The sequence below is a fragment of the Rhinoderma darwinii genome, chromosome 1 (assembly GCF_050947455.1).
Source record: "Rhinoderma darwinii isolate aRhiDar2 chromosome 1, aRhiDar2.hap1, whole genome shotgun sequence".
Lineage (NCBI taxonomy): Eukaryota > Metazoa > Chordata > Amphibia > Anura > Rhinodermatidae > Rhinoderma > Rhinoderma darwinii.
The window spans coordinates 216,069,743-216,089,195 of record NC_134687.1 but is presented as its reverse complement, the minus strand read 5'-3'; the positions used below and the strand labels follow the sequence as shown (position 1 = coordinate 216,089,195).

The window sequence follows — 19,453 nt, the reverse complement described above, 5'->3', positions numbered from 1 at the left end:
ATAAGTGAGCTGAAGTGGCTTTTTCTTGTTGTCACTTTTAGAAAATACAGAGGGGAAGAAACAGTTAGGGCACGTTCAGACGTGGCGGATTTTTTCCGCTGCAAATGTTGGTGCAGATTTGGGGCAATTACGCAACGAATCTGCACCAACATTTGCATATCTGACAGGTAATTCAGACGTTGCAGAAAACACAGCGGACTTGCTACAGATTTCAGTTTTTGCATTGCAAAGGCTGAAATACGCAGTAAAATTCCGCTTCTTCTCCGCAACAGACAGTGCATGCTGCGGACTGAAAATTCCACACCGCAGCCTATGGTCCGCAGCAGAGTTTTCCGCAACGTCTGCACGAAGATAACTGAAAAGGTATGGAAACCAATGGACAAACTGTCTGCAAAGGATTTCCACTGCGGACTGTCCGCACCGAAATTCCACAGCAATTCCGCCACGTCTGAATGTGCCCTTAATGAGTATTTTTCTAAACTTGGAGGAAGAGGATTTATATTTATTGGTGATTTTTTTTTTTTATTCGGTACTAATGCTCTTAAAGTGCAATATCTACTTCAAATTAACAAGAAAAATAATCCAATGCCTAAAGATTCCAATGATTAATTGCATTGTTCTTTTTTATGTGACAGACATAACTATTTCTGTTAAAGCTAATATACAGTATAATGTTATTATGAACAAGAATCAATGAAGCTGCCACATTTTTGGATGCCAATGGATGTTTGGTAGCTACTGGCCTGAAAGGGACAAATAAAGAAGCCTTTAGTTATCAGCTATGTATTTACCATAGAAATTTATTACATGAAGGATTCTACTGTTTGTTTGTACATTAAAGCCTGTATTAGACTTTTGTATTTGGTTAATTTTGACAACAGTTTCCTGATAGGACAGCTCAGAGTCAACCGTTATTGGTATAAATAAGAGTAAGTCTTTTGCCAACCTTTCCCTGATGAATGCCTCTTATTTCCCTTAAATGAGACATACACTATTTACATTGTAGCAAAGATGTTCGAATGTTTGAACTCTTTATAAAACCTAATAAGATATATTTTTCAAGAGAATACTTCAAAGGGTTTTGTCTTTCTATATTTTAATGATTAACCCATCAATCAGGATTCTTGATATCTCATTCGATAAGATCAGAAGAGTTGAGGATCATAATAGAACAATTTGTTTTTGAAAGTGTAAGATCGTACTTTCTTCCACCAAAAATTAAAAAACGTAATCAGTGTTTAACCAAGCCAGAAGGTGGGTGCACTGACAAGTAAAGTGCATCCATCAGATCTCATCTCCAGTGATTTAAAGTACCACCGAGTCACCACTCCTGGGGTAGTTTTGCTTCTCGGGAATTTCAAACTACCCGGCCAATTTCTTTGATGCACTGGCTGATGGTCACCTATGACGGGCATCTTAAAGCCACCGGTATACACCAAGCACTTACGACCTAACATTGTTGTGTACATCCTTTCTACCACTGATAAGAACAGATACTACACAGTGCAATTGATAGAGTGTAGTGTGCATGGCCGCGGGACGTCCGGTTTACTTACCTCCCGACACCCGCAGCCATGGATCTGTGAGCGCTGGTCCTCATGTCCTTCCTAGGAGATGCAAGCACTCACTTCCGATCCGGTCCGCTGTGTCCCGCACATGTAAACAATCATCATCATCAACTCACATGATTTCCTGGACTATAAGAAGGCCTCTGCCCTTCTGATCCTTGCCTGAGCGTTGTTTGTCATATCCTAGTTTGTCTATGCAAATGGTCTCCTAGTGTTTTCCAGTTCCAGTGTTCCCTGTTCCTGTATCCTGTATCCCGTGCTAACTGGTCAAGTGCCGTGCTGTCCTGTAGTCGTGCTGTGCTGTATCTACGCCTGTCCTGCTGATCCACGCCTGACGTCTACCCGCAGCCTAGTCCCTGCTGACCCTGCCTTGCTACTGTCCGAGCTGCCACAGCTGTGGACTGTGACCTGCGCCCTGTTGGCCAGCTGCCATACCGCCAAGGCTGTACGGCCCAGTGGGTCCACGAACCCTACATGACATAGAGCACAAAAGCCCTATTTTAGTTATACCCACCAGCAATAAAAATGTTTATGGGGGCACTGCAGTTAACCTCCTATGCTCGCACTATCACTATGTCGTACAGGTACGTCATTGCGAGAGAACTACATAGTTCCCATTATGTAAATGTATATCATGGGGGTTGGAAGGGGTTAATAAACTGTATCACTTAAAAGGATTGTCAGCTTTGGACAATCCCTACTTGTTAGAAGGGTCCCATTACAAAAAGCTTATTACACAGTGTCCTCTTCAAGGCCTTGATAAAGCGTCATGTGAGGCAAAACAATCTATTGGCTGAATTCTGTGTATTTGTATCCTGTCTAAATGTCTGCTGTGAAGTACTCTATTAAAGTCTGCTATTAACTGCATCATGGACTACTTCAATTTTGGAAAACCTGTCAGTAAGGCCTCATGCACACAACTGTAAAAACTCCCGTTATTACGGGTCGTAATTACGACCCGTAATAACGGGCTCATAGACTTCTATTGGCGACGAGTGCCTTCCCGTTTTCTCACGGGAAGGTGCCCGTGCCGTTGAAAAAGATAGAACATGTCCTATTTCAGGCCGTAATAATGGCACGGACAGTCCATAGAAGTCTATGGAGCTCTCGTAATGACGGGTGGCTACATGTGTGCACCCGTCATTACGGCAGCGTTGCTAAGCGACGTCAGTAAATAGTCACTTTCCAGGGAGCTGAAAGAGTTAACTGATCGGCAGTAACTCTTTCAGCACCCTGGACAGTGACTACTGATCAGTATAAACCTGTAAAAAATAACAATAAAAGACGTTCATACTTACCGAGAACTTCCTGCTTCCTCCAGTCCGGTCTCCCGCCCGTTGCCTTGGTGACGCGTCCCTCTCGACATCCGGCCCGACGTCCTGGATGACGTTTCAGGCCATGTGACCGCTGCAGCCAATCACAGGTCAATCACAGGCTGCAGCGGTCACATGGACTGCCGCGTCATCCAGGGATGTCGGGCTGGATGTGAAGACAGGGACGCGTCACCAAGACAACGGCCGGTAAGTATGAATTTCTTTCACTTTTATTACAGAAAGGGCTGTCCCTTCTCTCTATCCTGCACTGATAGAGAGAAGGGGCTGCCGATTAGTGCAGTGCTATTTTGCCGCCAAAAACGTGCCCGTAAATACGGGTGGAATACGGGTGACACCGGACCCATATTTACGGGCACAGGTTCGTAAATACTGGTGCAAAACGGGTCGAATACGTGTGTCACCGGACCCGTATTTACGCCAGTATTTACGGGTGGGAAAAAATACGGTCGTGTGCATGAGGTATTCAATTGCCCTTCTGCACCACCACAGTGGAAATTAAGCATTGCACAGTGGCACATTAATATCAATGGGTTGTATGTGTAATGCAGGACAGGATAGCTCCTCCATAGCGAGAGACGCTCTTTGTAACCTCTCTGCACTCTTGCCAGAAGATCAGGTTCCTGAACAGAAGATCCATAGACAAAACCGAAAATACAGCATGGATCAATATAGCCCACTATATGTACGAAATAGAAAAATGTTAGACAAAGTCACACGGGCTGATCCAAGGGTGTTCACCCAAAAGCATCACAATAGAATATATAGCCCAAGAAAAGAATGATGCTGAAGAGACGCGTAATGTATGAGGAAATAGAAAAATACTTTATTAACATACATAATATGAGACAATAGACAATGCATAAAAACAGAAAAAATCCATAGACCAACAGTTAAAACAGGGACAGTGGGCTGTGTATCTGTCAAATACTCGTAAATAACAGATTGGTATCTGTGATTTGACTTTCAGGAGATAGCATATATAATGAGACCAAAAAATATTAACTATATATCTTGTGAGTTGGTGGATCCGAATAAGGTCCACAAAAAAGTAAGTGGTTTATCAGAAAGGCCATATATAAATGTAAATTTTATATATGGCCTTTCTGATAAACCACTTTTTGGTCTTTTCTTGGGCTATAAAGAAGATCCATAGAGTATATAAACATGGATTCTCTAAACTGGTAAACCCCTTTTAAGGAATTACTATAGTTTAAGAAGTTTGATAATTCTAGCAAGCTATATATTCAAAGGAAAGCATGCCATTGTAGGCGTTATACTGCATAGCATTATAGAGCGTTGTATTTGAATTATAGTTTGCACAAAGATTATTGGTGCCAATATGCAAAATTGAAAAAACAATATGCAAATCTCAAATATGCGTATTCGAGCTGTATTTAATAAAGTCAGTCTAGTTCCTCAAAACATATTTCAGGATTGCCTCTGAGACTTCTTCTGTATTTAGGTGCATTGCTGGTTTCGGCTTCTTGCAATAACTAGTCAAACAAGTATATCTGTTTAAATAATGGTGCCTCCATTAGCTCCAATTAGATCTGTTTGATCTTTTCTGAAGCCTTGCAGAGTTGTTATATATATATATATATATATATATATATATATATATATATATATATATATATATATACAGGGAGGGCCATTTATATGGATACACCTAAATAAAATGGTAATGGTTGGTGATATTAACTTCCTGTTTGTGGCACATTAGTATATGGGAGGGGGGAAACTTTTCAAGCTGGGTGTTGACCATGGCGGCCATTTTGAAGTCAGCCATTTTGTATCCAACTTTAGTTTTTTCAATGGGAAGAGGGTCACGTGACACATCAAACTTATCGAGAATTTCACAAGAAAAACAATGGTGTGCTTGGTTTTAACATTACTTTATTCTTTCATGAGTTATTTATGTCATTATGGGTGTCAGGTCCGAGCATTCCTAGATGAACAGTTTCCTGGAAAGTGGATTGGTCGTCGTGGGCCAGTTGAATGGCCCCCTAGGTCTCCCGATCTGACCCCCTTAGACTTTTATCTTTGGGGTCATCTGAAGGCAATTGTCTATGCTGTGGAGATACGAGATGTGCAGCAACTGAAACTACGGATACTGGAAGCCTGTGCTAGCATTTCTTCTGCGGTGTTGCCATCAGTGTGTGAAGAGTGGGAGAAGAGGGTTGCATTGACAATCCAACACAATGGGCAGCACTTTGAACACATTTTATAAGTGGTCAGAAACTTGTAAATAACTCATGAAAGAATAAAGTAACGTTAAAACCAAGCACACCATTGTTTTTCTTGTGAAATTCTCGATAAGTTTGATGTGTCACATGACGCTCTTCCCATTGAAAAAACTAAAGTTGGATACAAAATGGCCGACTTCAAAATGGCCGCCATGGTCAACACCCAGCTTGAAAAGTTTCCCCCCTCCCAAATACTAATGTGCCACAAACAGGAAGTTAATATCACCAACCATTCCCATTTTATTTAGGTGTATCCATATAAATGGCCCACCCTGTGTGTATATATATATATATATATATATATATATACACGGCGGCGGTATCCATCGTGCAACGGAACCGTTGCTTCCAGTATTCCCTTGTTCTCCTCTGACGGAGCAGAACAACAGAATACCACAACGCAGATGGGAAAAGCCCCTTATGCAATATAGGACATAATTATCAAAGCATAATCAATGTTTTTTTTAAGCAAGTTACCCTCGACACAGACAGTTACTGTTATGGGCCACACATATTAACATTTCATTAAATTGTTTATTAATTTATATTCTGTTTTCCTTCTTCTTAAAAAAACAAACAAATCTTATTAATCAAAATAAATATGTTTTTAAAAATATTGTATGGGTTTTTGCAGTTAAAGGGGTACCGAATTCAAATAATTTGTTTATTTTTTACTTACATTTTTGTTAAAAACTTTTTTCAATTTAATTCCATAGAGGGATTTGTATTTATAATATACAAATATATGTTAATATGCCAGTACATTGATGCATATCGATATAAGGAAAGCCCTGTGACACCGATAAGGGAGGCCCTTTGCTTATACCACAATCAGTACCATCGCGTTTCAAGGGTTAAGCGGCGGAGATCAGAGTTAGTGTGGAGAGAAATCCAGAAGTGTTTGTTAACCACGTTGCCATTGATATTCATAGCTGTACCCACTCCCGGTTGTGAAATACATGTATGTCATGTTGCCGTAACAAGTTAAAGCAAAAATAACAAGGAATATAAGGGTATGTTCACACGGCAGCGTCTGTAACGGCTGAAATTACGGGGATGTTTTCAGGAGAAAACATCCCCGTAATTTCAGCCGTAACGGCATGTGCAGACGCTTGAACGCCGCGTCCATTACGGACGTAATTGGCGCTGCTTTTCATTGGAATCAATGAATAACGGCTCCAATTACGCCCCAAGAAGTGACAGGTCACTTCTTTGACGCGGGCGTCTATTTACGCGATGTCATTTGACAGCGGCGCGTAAATATACACCTCGTGTGAACAGACAAACGTCAGCCCATTGCTTTCAATGGGCAGATGTTTGTCAACGCTTTCAAGCCGCATTTTTCGGACGTAATTCGGGGCAAAAATGCCCGAATTACGTCCGTAATTAGTGTGTGTGAACATACCCTAAGTATCAAAGGGTTTGACATTTTATCGGAAACAATGAAAACCAACAGCTCATATCATATACATCCTGTCATACATGACTTTCTTGCATCTGCTCGGTTTGGTGTCCGAATCTGAATGAAGGAGATACACAGCTATGAGTCATTGTAATAATAGTAATGATACATGACCCCATTAATATCTGCGTGCTAAACATACTTACACTATGTACTTACATGTTCTGTGGGCAGGTTTATAAAATCTTAGGTTATCTACTTTTATTAATTTTATTTGTCATTTTCCAAATTCAGTACATAATGACACCATCAGTGATCCCATAACTCTTCTATCTGTTCCTCAAAAAATTACAGCACAGATGGTAAATATCTTTCGCCTGTGCTATGTACTAAAACCATACACACTGCTAATCATAAAATATAATTCCCCCGGAAATAAATGATAACCCTATTTTACTGATATATATAAAAAAGCAGGACTGGGATTGTTCTTGGGATGCTATAAACATTTTTGGATCATCGCTGCCTAATCAGACTATAAGTATGTACATTTGTTACTACAGTGTCTAGTATTTCCCCTAATCATTGCAGAAAAGACCTGTTGTATTGAAGACTCAAGAAAAAGAAATTCAAAAATTAGAAGAAAGGACTCAGGAAATTTACATGAACTGGAAAGAAGCTCAAGAGGTCAAGCAAAAACTGGAAAAAGAAGACTCCGAATGGCAAGAAACCTGTATGATTTATTGTTATTATAAAAAAATATATAATTTTTTATTGAATTTTATCATTTTGGATGAGTTATTATTTTTATCTTAAGTGGTTGTGCGCTTTCAGTAAATTAATGTTATATTTTGTATAATTAAAAGTTATACAATTTGCCAATATATTTTCTGTATTCCTCACGGTTTTCAAGATCTCTGCTTGTTGTCAGTGGTAAAGTAGGAACATTCATTGTTTAGTTCCAGTGGATAAAGTTCTATCCATTATCATATGATGGACACACAGGTGCACAGCTCGTTACAGTATGTATATCAGAGTTGTTTCTTGTAACGATCCCAGGCCCTGCGTGTCCATCACATGACCATGGACAGAATTATATCCACTGGAAGTAAATAATTACTGTGTCTACAGAATAACAACAAGCAGAGATCTTGAAAGCCACTTTCATACCGAAAGTATGCTGGATAATTGTATAACTTTTAGGGCAGATTCAGACGAACGTTGCGTTCTTGCGCGCGCAAACAACGCGGCGTTTTGCGCGCGCAAAAACCACTTGACAGCTGCGTGTGTCATCCGTGTATGATGCGCGGCTGCGTGATTTTCGCACAGCCGCCATCATAGAGATGAGGCTAGTCGACGCCCGTCACTGTCCAAGGTTCTGAAAGAGCTAAACTCTTTCAGCACCCTCGACAGTGAATGCCGAACACAATATCGAGAAACCTGTTAAAAAAAAGAAAAAGTTCGTACTTACCGAGAACTTCCCTCTTGGCCGTTGCCTTGGTGACGCGTCCTTGGTGACGCGCCCCTCTTGACATCGGGCCACACCTCCCTGGATGACGCGGCAGTCCATGTGACCGCTGCAGCCTGTGCTTGGCCTGTGATTGGCTGGAGCTGTCACTTGGACTGAATTGTCATCCCGGGAGGTCAGACTGGAGGAAGAAGCCGGGAGTTATCGGTAAGTCAGAACTTAGTTGTTTTTTTTTACAGGTTCATGTATATTGGGATCGGAAGTCACTGTCCATGGTGCTGAAACAGTTTAACTCTTTCAGCACCCTGGACAGTGACTATCTCCTGACGTCGCGTACCGGAAATTTTTTTGCCGGGTTCGGCCAAAACGAGTTCGGCCGAACCCGGTGAAGTTCGGTTCGGTTGTCCGGGTTCGCTCATCTCAAAGACACTCCGTTTGGATGTTTGGAAACAGAAAAGCACGTGGTGCTTTTCTGTTTACATTCATCCTTTTGACAGCTGGTGCGCTGTTTCAGTCGGTTCGCACGGAAGTGCTTCCGTGCGACCTGCGTGGTTTTCACGCACCCATTGACTTCAATGGGTGCGTGATGCGCGAAATACGCGGAGATATTGAACATGTCGCGTTTTGTACGCAGCGAACAAACGCTGCGCAAAAATCACGCACTGTTTGAACTTCCCTATTGACTTCTATAGGGCTGTGCGTGGCGCGCGAAAAAAACGCGGCCTGCACGCACGAAAATCACGCTCGTGTGAATCCCCCCTTAACTATACAAAAAAAATAACATAAATTTGCTGAAACTGGACAACCCCTATTCCCGCATAAAATACCAGTTGTACATTCAATTCCAGAAATGTATAAAATTGTAGCACATCACCTAAAGTCACACAATATGTAAAATAAAAAAAATGGCTCTTTACTAAGGCCACATGCACACGAACGTGCTTTTGCGGCCGCAATTCCCCCGAAAATACACGGGTGAATTGCGGCCCCATGCACACGACCGTGGTTTCCACGGTCCGTGCATTGCCCAGGAGCCTGGACCGCAAAAAGAACGGACATGTCTTATTACGGCCGTGTTTTGCGGTCTAGGCTCATAGAAAATAATGCATGCGGCCATGTGCACGGCCCGCGATTTGCGGGAGGCTCGCGGGTGACACGCCGCGTCCGGCCGACCCAAAAATTCACTTTAAAAAACAATTATACTTTTTTTAGGTAAAAAACATACATGACAGAAACGTATACCGACGTATGAGTATATGCTGAAAGTACAGGCCATAAAAAACACTGATGTAAACAGAAAATGGTACACATTTGTATATGCTTTCAATGGTCCACGTTTTTATGAAAAAAAAAGGTATACGCTCGGCGGATAGCACAAACGTGATGTGAATGGGGCCTTACCACAAAATCGCAGCAAAATGGCAAGTTTTTTGCAAAATCGCAGCAAAACCACAGTATGAAATCCCAGCCTAAGATGCTCTAATAGAAACCAAGTTAATGTACTAAGTGCGAATTGGTGGTGGAAGGCGGGATGAAAGGGGGGTTAGAGGTAGTCTGCACATCACCTTTCACTAAGACCTCTCAATCCATTATAGGGCTGCCATGTGGCCAAATCTCATACTCACAGCCTTATTCAAAGTTTTAGGCCTCATGCACATACATGATCGTATTTGGGATCCATATCACTTCAATCCTTTATACAACCACCATATATTTAAATGTGGCAGTATATGACAGTGTTTTTTATTTAGAGACCATGAATTAATACACCTTTTATGGCCGCACGATTTTGCAAATTACAACAACTTACCCCCTATTCATTCTCTATAGCAGCGCCGGTAAAAGCCGAACACTGCACTCGGATATCTCCGGCGCTCCCATAGAGAATGAATAGAGCGGCAGTGCGCATGTGTATGTAACCGAAATACCTCTTAACGAGGTATTTGTCAGCCGCTCCTACATAGTGCCAGCGCGGTTGTTGGCCACATTGCGACCGTGTCAGGGCCGCTCCGTGTGGCCGTACCCTTAAAGTGATCACATTTTCCCTCTTGGCACTTCTTATTGGGCATGCTATAAGTATGTTTAATCAGTTTTTATTGAGTTTTTATAAAAATAAATAAATAAAGCAACACCAATTGAGAGAAAAAGAATATCTTGTATGTTCTCCTGATAACATCTTGTGCCAGAAACAGCTAGGAAAAAGATCAAAGGATGTCTGCAGTCATAGCTATTAATGGTAATGGGAATATGATGTATGAAATGAGAAAGCATATGTCCTTAGTTAGTGTTCAAATCACATTCATGTCAGTGAATCATGGGATATCTTATGCAATACTATTTAATTACATAATAATTTTTTACATATAACATACTGTTGGTTGCAATGTGACAATCTAGTAAACAGTAGAAACAGCATGGTTAGTCAGCATCTCCTCAAACATGAAATAAATGTGCAGGTGCTAATCTACTGTTACCACAATGCAAATTGTTAAGAGAGAAAAGGATGCAGATGCACAATGCGGGTACTAAGAGAGATATATATATATATATATATATATATATATATATATATATGTATAAAATTCTTTTTAATATCATTTTAAATTGCATTACTGCTGTATTTATTATACTCACAAATGTGGGGTTTTTAGTAAGAAAATGTTTTGTCTTTTTTTTAGTAAGAAAATCGAAGGCAGCAGATGAGAGGCGGCGGTCTATGGCTAAGCAGGCTCGAGATGACTACAAAAGATTGTCAATGCAGGCCATTGAAAGAGGTTCTGTAGCAGAAAGAGCCAAAAATTTTGGGGGAGAAATAAAACGACCCCTTTTGCCACCAAAGCCTAAATTAACTTCAACAGTAAACAGCAACTGTGGGATAAACAGGTAGAAATATTTACATAAATTTTCTTATAGTGTAATGTTTATGTTTTGTGTTCACAGGTGTTCTTCAGTCTTAGGCCTCATTCACATGAGCGTGAATCATTTTCGTGTGACAGCCGTTAAAACAACGGCCGTCACACGGACTCATGCATTTCAATGGGGCTAATCACACGACCTTTGAAAAATAGGACATGTCCTATTTTACTGCGTGTCACGCATCCCTCCATAGACTGTAGTCTGTGGGGGATCCGTGACAACGCGTTCCGCACGTGTCCACCTGGGACGTGGAAAACTGCAGTTTTTCACGTTCGAGGTGGGCTACGTTCCTGTGAATGAGCTATTACGCGGAGACCGATGGGAGAGAGAGAAGGGAAAAATAGATATTATCTATGGAGATACTTGTAAAGAAACAGTTGAAGGAGAGGGTAATAGCATACCTCCCAACTTTTCAGTTTCATAAAGAGGGACAACGGAAGCAGCGCGCATAGCAATTTTTTCCCCTGTTAGGCCAAACCTCGAACCCTGCCCATTCAGCCCACACAGTACAATGCTCCCATATAACCCCCTACACAGTATAATGCCCCTATAGCTGACCCCCAACACTGTATAATACCCCATAGTGCCTTCCACACAGTATAATGCCCCCACTGCTGCCCCGACATACTGTGTGGGGCGCAATAATGCCCCCATAGTACCTCCCATACAGTATAATGCCCCATAGCTGCCCCCACACAATATAATGCCCCCATAGTTGCACCCGTACAGTATATTGCCAACACAGATGCCCCCATACAGGTTAGTGCTCCATAGCTGCCCCCATACAGCATAATATCCTCATAGCTGCAGTGAATCGCTGGCCTAAGCAGTCACGTGACGTTCATGGCAGCATCACCGCTGAGGCCAGCGATTGGCTGCAGCGGCACGTGACCAATTAAGGATCTGAAACATCATATATTACAAATTAAAGGGGTTTTCCCACAAACACATGTATCCCTAATCCACAGGATAAGGGGTTAAATGTGTGATCACTGGGGGTCCAGTCAGTGGGGCCCCTAGCGATGAGGAAAAATGTCCCCCGAAGTGAAACATAAGAATGGAGCGCTGGTGCTCATGCTCGGCCAGCGCTCCATTAATCGTCAAGCATGCACACCAGCGCTCCATTCTTATGGAGCACTTCGAGGGACTTTTGGTTCCCTGTTCTCCTCATTGATGGGAGTCCCAGTGGTCAGACCCCCAGCGATCACACATGTATTTCCTATCCTGTGGATTAGGGATACATGTTTGTGAGAAACCCCCTTTAACTCGATATAGGGCATGATCCATTTTGGCCTTTTTATATTTAAGAAGCCAGTGCCTGAATAAATGTCATTAATTTTATGATTTTAGAAATGCTAGTGTCTCCAGGCACTCTGTTTTTTTTTACTTCAATCGTCACACCTTTTCTCTACTCACAGTAGTCTGTCTGTTTTTTAGTGACCGGTGTCTCGGTGTCGTGCTGCCTGTTGAGCACGCGTCCCACTCCCTCACTCTGGGCACACAACGCTGTTGCGCCGAGCGACGTACTCACGCTGGGCGCAGGCAGCTGACGAGTTACTGTCTGACCACCCTTGCTTGAAAAAGGTCCTATAGCAGGAAGGAAACATTGCAGCTTCTTTCTTGCTATATCGGAGTGCTGTGGGATTTCTTATATATATATATATATATATATATGAGACAGCATATCTATAGCACTATGACCCTATAGCTATGGATAGCATTAGATGCATTGGCTCAACAGACAGTGTCACACATGATAGGATTAGATATAGGGCCCAGCTCGTTGACATTGCGGCTCCAGCGCTGGACCCAGGAAAGGTAAATATAAGAATTGTTTCGCTTTTTTATGTGTTACTAATATTTAGGGGGTATTTGTATTTTTTTGCAGGTTCGGTTGTTGGACTACGTCGGATTCGAGGACAACTTCGATTACGGCTTTTTTATTCTCAATATAATGGTTAATGAGGGATGTGTGGGTTTTTTATTTCAATAAAATATTTTTTCTATGTCCATGTATATTTTTAAACTTTATTACTACCGCCTTATTAACAGCTGCTGGCTGATTGACAGCGCCCATTACTAAAGTGAGTCTTAGTGTTAGCTGGTGAAAAGGCTAACACTAACCCCCAGTATTACCCCGGTACCCACCACCACTAGGGGTACCAGGAAGAGCTGGGTATGATCCAGTGCCTGATCATCTGTAGGGATAGACGGGTACTGGGGCGGCCGCAGGCTGGTATCATTAGGCTGGGAAAGCCCAAAAACAGTGGCCCTTCCTACCCTGGTAATGCTAGCCTGCTGCTGCTATGTTGTGTCTGGCTAGATATGAAAATGGGGGGGATCCTACGACGTTTATTCCACTTACAAAAAAAAAATTGCTAATCAGTCAGATACAACACAGCAGCAGCCTAGCATTACTAGGGTGGGAAGGGACACTGTTTTTGGGCTTTCCCAGACTAATAATACCAGCCTGCGGCTGCCCCAGTACCTGTCCATCACTGCAGATAGTCGGGCAATGAAACGTAATCTGCTCTTCCCGGTACCCCTGGTGGCGGTGGGTACTGGGTTAATAATGGGGGTTAGTATTAGCCTCTGCACCGCCTAACACTAAGACCTGCCTTAGCAATGGACGCTTTCAAACAGTCAGCGGCCATTACTAAGGCGGTATAAATTAAGTTTAAAAGAAGATACAAAGATATAGAAAAAATATATTTTATTGAAATAAAAAAAATTACACAACCCCCATTAACCATTTTATTGATAATAAAAAAAACTGTAATCGAAGTAGTCCAACAACCGAACCTGTAAAAAAACACAAACACACAAAAAAATATTAGTAACACAGGTGGTAGGCTTAGATACAGGGCCCATGTGTGATACCGTCTGTCAGACCATGTATCTAAGCCTACCGCAAGGCAGGATTAGATACAGGACCCCAGCAAACAGTAATCTTATACAGTATAAGATTACTGTCTGCTGGGGCCCTGTATCTAAGCCTACAATGTGGTAGGCTTAGATACAGGGCCCATGTGTGATACAGTCTGTTGGACCCTGTATCTACATCTACCACATGTTAGGCTTAGATACAGGGCCCCAGCAGACATACATTTTATACAGTATAAGATTACTGTCTGCTGGGGTTCTGTATCTAAGCCTGCTTTGTGGTAAACTTAGATACCTCTTCCACCAGACAGTATCACACATGGGCCCTGTATCTAAGCCCAAATTTCTATAGACGTGGTGCTGGGGCCGTGGCCCAGTCGCAATTGCGACCTCTGTAGCGGCAGTCGCCCCAGGATCCGGGGCACCGAGCCAAAGATCCGTGGCATGGGCCCCGGAGGTCCGGTGCTAACGACGCCCCTGTGTAACAAGCTTAATTTTTCTGTTATCTGTTTTGATAAGTGAGGCCCAATTGTGTCTTGCATTTCCTCTGTCCTCTAGTCATCTTCAGAGGACAGACAGCTCCATCATTCCATGACGATAAATGACTTTAACGATAGATTCCTCTATGTCTTTGTGAACTAAGTCCTGAACAAAAAGGGAAATTGCAATTTTGTGGTTCCCCAGATAACCAGGGAAAAGCAACCAGACAGCACAATTCACCTATAAGACCCTTATTCCCACGATTGCAATTTAGGTCCAAGGCTGTAAAGGATCTGCCAGGCACTACGTCTGTGGATACTCCCAGGATTAATCAGTCGATACCGGAGGCCAGACCTCTTAGACTGACACCGGCTCCCACCAATCAGGGTGGCAGGCTCAGGAGTGGGAGAGCCTATCGCGGCCTGGTCAGTCGGAGTTAGCTCCGCCCCCTGTCCATTTATACCTGCCATTTTCTCTTCCTCATTGCTGTTATTCTTCTTGGATTCCTGGCCCCACTGCTGCCTTGCTCCAGCCTGCTTCTGCCTTGCGTCAGTTCCCGCTTATCCTGCTTCGCTCTGCCCCTGGCTTGCTTCCTGCTCCGTGCTCTGCATTTGTATACTCCACTACATTCCGATCCTGACTGGCTCGTTCACCACTCCGTTTCCTCACGGTGTTCCGTGGGCTACTGCCCCTTCCCTTGCTTGTTCCCTGTTTGTATCCCCTTGCACTTAGTCAGCGTAGGGACCGCCGCCAAGTTGTACCCCGTCGCCTAGGGCGGGTCGTTGCAAGTAGGCAGGGACAGGGCGGTGGGTAGATTAGAGCTCACTTGTTCCCTTCACCTCCTTCCTGCCATATCAAAGGCACTCAGTTTGCCCCAAGTCTTACATTCCCTAAACTAATCCGATGTCTAATTTCCTAGATAAAGTCTAGCATAGAATACACAGGAATCGGTTGCAAGTACAGTTGCTAAGGACAACGACCGCAAATAGTCAATATAAGAACGTACTGCTGAGGACAGCTAGGGTTACAGAAGCGTAGTTGAACAAACCAGAGGTCAGGCAACGGAGGTCAAGCAGATGCAGGTATCCGGCACCATAAGGAATCCAAAGAGTAGTCTATAAATAAACTGTATATCAGAATTAAAAAGTGAACATAGTATTATGCAATTGTAGAATTTGTATGATAAGGAAATGGTGCTGACATGACAATGCTGTGGTTATTCTGTAGATAGTCACTTAAAAAAAAGGTGTATACAGGTGTTAAAGACTGTTATTCAAACATGTTTTAGTGATATCAACTTTTATATAATTTAGATCTGAAAGGAGACAGGGCATAAGAAGATTAAACTCCAGCTGCACTCGTGAGAATATAATCAAATGGTTTAAGGAAGAGCAGCTTCCTCTACAGGCAGGATGGGATGCATCCAGAACCTACATGGCACCTTGGTTTCATGGTAAGTAATGGTTAAGGTACATTCATTAAAGGGGTATTCCGGTTACTACAAGTTATAACCTATCCACTGGATAATACTAAGAGATCGGTGGGGATCCGACATCTGAAACTCCCACTGATTGCCAGTGAATAGGTGATAACTTATAGAATACCCCTTTAGGCTATTTGGCTGCTGCAGCAATTTACCAGATGTTACATTGTAGTAAATAGGACTATGAAACATCCAGTTCAGACCAAGCAGACAGAAACCTAGCATTTCTTTGGACATATTTGCCATGGTTTCTCCCCTCTGCGCAAAGGAGTCCCTGCAGCTCTGTACTATGAAGCTAGAGGCTCTCCATGTTCTTTCAAGTGGCTATGACCAGTGGCGTAGCTATAAGGGTCGCAATTGTGACTGAGGCCTGGGGGCCCACGCCCTCCTGCACCACATCTATTCACAGTAATGGCGGATTTACACGAGCGAGTGCGTTTTGCGCACGCAAAAAACGCAGCGTTTTGCGCGCGCAAAAGGCAGTTAACAGCTCCGTGTGTCATGATCATATGGTGCGCGGCTGCTTGCTTTTCGCGCAGCCGCCATCATTATGACACTCTGTTTGTATGTTTGTAAACAGAAAAGCACGTGGTGCTTTTCTGTTTGCAATCATAGTTTGCCTGCTGTTGCGCGAATCGCGCACGTCCCACGGAGGTGCCTCCGTGTGGCATGCGTGATTTTCACGCACCCATTGACTTCAATGGGTGCGTGATGTGCGAAAAACGCAGAAATATAGGACCTGTCGTGAGTTTTACGCAAAAATCACTGACAGTCTGCACTGCCCCATAGACTAGCATAGGTCCGTGCGACGTGCGTGAAAAGCACGCGCGTTGCACGGACGTATTACACGTTCGTTTAAATCCACCCTTACTATAGTAACTGGGGCCTATGTAATAAACCCGATTCACGATGCTCTGGCCGGGGATTCAACTTCAGGAGGAGCCCCTGACGTCACTATTCATATATGGACAGTGATGTCAGGGATTTCCCCAGAGACGGAGTCCCGGAGCAGAGCCGCTTAAAGCACTCTGCCTGGGAATCCTTCTCTCCTCCTGGCATCACTGTTCATATATGGACAGTCATCACTGTCCATATATGGACAGTGATCTCAGGGGTAACCCCAAAGCCTGAGTCCCAGACAGAGCGCTATTAGCACTCTGCCTGGGAGTCTGTAGCTAGTAGATACTATTGAATGTGGCATCGCTACCGTTTTAGCAGCCATAGCGGCTGCTAGCGAAACCACTTGCCATGGGGGGGCCCGTGACAGAAGGCGGCACAGGCCCCCTCATGTCGCAGGCCCCGTAGCAGCCGCTATAGCTGCTACAGCGGTAGTTACTCCGCCTCTTAAATAGGGGCTCCCTCTAGAAGCGGAATCCCGTCAGCAACACTCTGGCCAGGGATTCCACTCCTGGACGAGCCATGATGGCAGCGTCAGCAACCGGCGACAAAGTGGGTCCCCCCAAATTGTAGTGGGCCCCGTCACTTGCCCGGATTCGCCGGGTGCTGACACCGGCACTGGGCTATTGCCATATATTTTTTAAGACCTTAGCAACACCCCTGGCTGCTCGTACTGTAGCGTTGGGTCACATAGCAGACTCAGCGATGCAGCTGAAAGCAAAGTTGGGGGGCCCAAAAAGGACTTTTGCACCGGGGCCCATGAGCCTTCAGCTAGGCCCCTGACTCTGACCAGACATATAGTTAACTACCACTATCCTAGAAACTATAACACACTGTATCAAAAATCTATACAGTCATTTCTGAATAGTTACATGAGACAAATGCAAAGAGAAAATACAGAAATTCAGGGCAAATGTCTTTAAACTGCACCGAAGAGCAGGGGTGTGCATAAAAATCATAGAACTCCAGAGCAAAATGTACTCTACATACAGCAAGATATCTTCTGCTTTCCCTCATATAGCCTTAAATGGGTTTGCACATCATGGACATTTATGGCATATCCATAGGATATACCATAAATGTCAGATAGATGCGGGTCCCACCTTTGGGACCCGCACCTATCTTTAGAACGGGCCCATCTAAACCCCGTTCCACCTTTCTCTATTCCCGACGAACCGATTCTCTGTTCACGCGAGCTACGCTGTTTCCGTAACTGCCTTTCATTCTATGGGAGTTATGAAAACAATGTAGCTTAGCGAGCTATGCTGTTTTCGTAATTTCCTAACATGTAATGAATAAGTGGCCCGCAGGCAGCGGGAACTAAGAAAGTTAGAACAGGGTTTAAGGGGCCCCGTTCTAGAGATAGGTGCGGGTCCCAGAGGTGGGACCCGCATCTATCTGACATATCCTGTGGATATGCCTTAATTGTATTTTTTTTTACAATAAACCATCATGTCATGTGGCCGCAGATGCCAATTGAATCCCGCCACTATGACTACCTCTTACAGCTGGATAAGCATAAAAAGAAACGAATAATCAAAGGTAGTGTTCATTCAACCAAGAGGGTTTCCGCTGTGTAGTAGACTTTTCGAACTGTACCATGTTTATATGTTAATTTACTTTTTGCCATGTGCAATTACACTGGATTTGAACTCCCTCTGTCACCAGATTTTGCAACCCCTATCTGCTATTGCAGCAGATAGGCGCTGCAATGTAGATTACAGTAACGTTTTTATTTTTAAAAAACGAGCATTTTTGGCCAAGTTATGACCATTTTTATATTTATGCAAATGAGGCTTGCAAAAGTCCAAGTGGGCGTGTTTAAAGTAAAAGTCCAACTGGGCGTGTATTATGTGCGTACATCGGGGCGTTTTTACTACTTTTACTAGCTGGGCGTTCTGACGAGAAGTATCATCCACTTCTCTTCAGAATGCCCAGCTTCTGGCAGTGCAGACACACAGCGTGTTCTCGAGAGATCACGCTGTGACGTCACTCACTTCCTGCCCCAGGTCCTGCATCATGTCGGCCACATCGGCACCAGAGGCTGGCTACAGTTGATTCTGCAGCAGCATCAGCGTTTGCAGGTAAGTAGCTACATCGACTTACCTGCTAACGCCGATGCTGCTGCAGAATCAACTGTAGCCTCTGGTGCCGATGTGTCCTCGCTCGTCCGACACGATGCAGGACCTGTGAGTGACGTCACAGCGTGATCTCTCGAGAACACGCTGTGTGTCTGCACTGCCAGAAGCTGGGCGTTCTGAAGAGAAGTGGATGATACTTCTCGTCAGAACGCCCAGCTAGTAAAAGTAGTAAAAACGCCCCGATGTACGCACATAATACACGCCCAGTTGTACTTTTACTTTTCAACACGCCCACTTGGACTTTTGCAAGCCTCATTTGCATAAATACAAAAATGGTCATAACTTGGCCAAAAATGCTCGTTTTTTAAAAATAAAAACGTTACTGTAATCTACATTGCAGCGCCTATCTGCTGCAATAGCAGATAGGGGTTGCAAAATCTGGTGACAGAGCCTGACCATATTTCCTGTTAGGGCATACTGAGGTATGCCCTAACAACTGCCTGTGTACTATTATAGTTAAACAATAAAATGTAAAAATCCCCCTATGGGATTATAAAAAAAGAGTAAAATAGATTTAAAAAAATAGATTCAAAATAGATTCAAAAAAATTATTTAGATAAATGGAATATTAAAATTAAAGTTCCAAAACATAAAATAATATACACGTATTTGGGATTGCCATGACCTTAACAACC

General features: G+C 43.3%; 1 protein-coding gene across 2 annotated transcripts in view; it reads left to right on the top strand.

Moving 5' to 3' along the window:
• The window catches only part of SH2D4A (SH2 domain containing 4A), a 123,956-nt gene that overhangs the window by 94,444 nt on the left and 10,059 nt on the right, over positions 1-19,453 (top strand). For both annotated transcript variants that reach the window (XM_075849846.1, XM_075849845.1), the window contains 3 exons: positions 7,142-7,283; positions 10,697-10,901; positions 15,611-15,750. In XM_075849846.1, the coding sequence (XP_075705961.1) occupies positions 7,142-7,283; positions 10,697-10,901; positions 15,611-15,750 (487 nt within the window). The remainder of the gene's footprint in view (positions 1-7,141; positions 7,284-10,696; positions 10,902-15,610; positions 15,751-19,453) is intronic.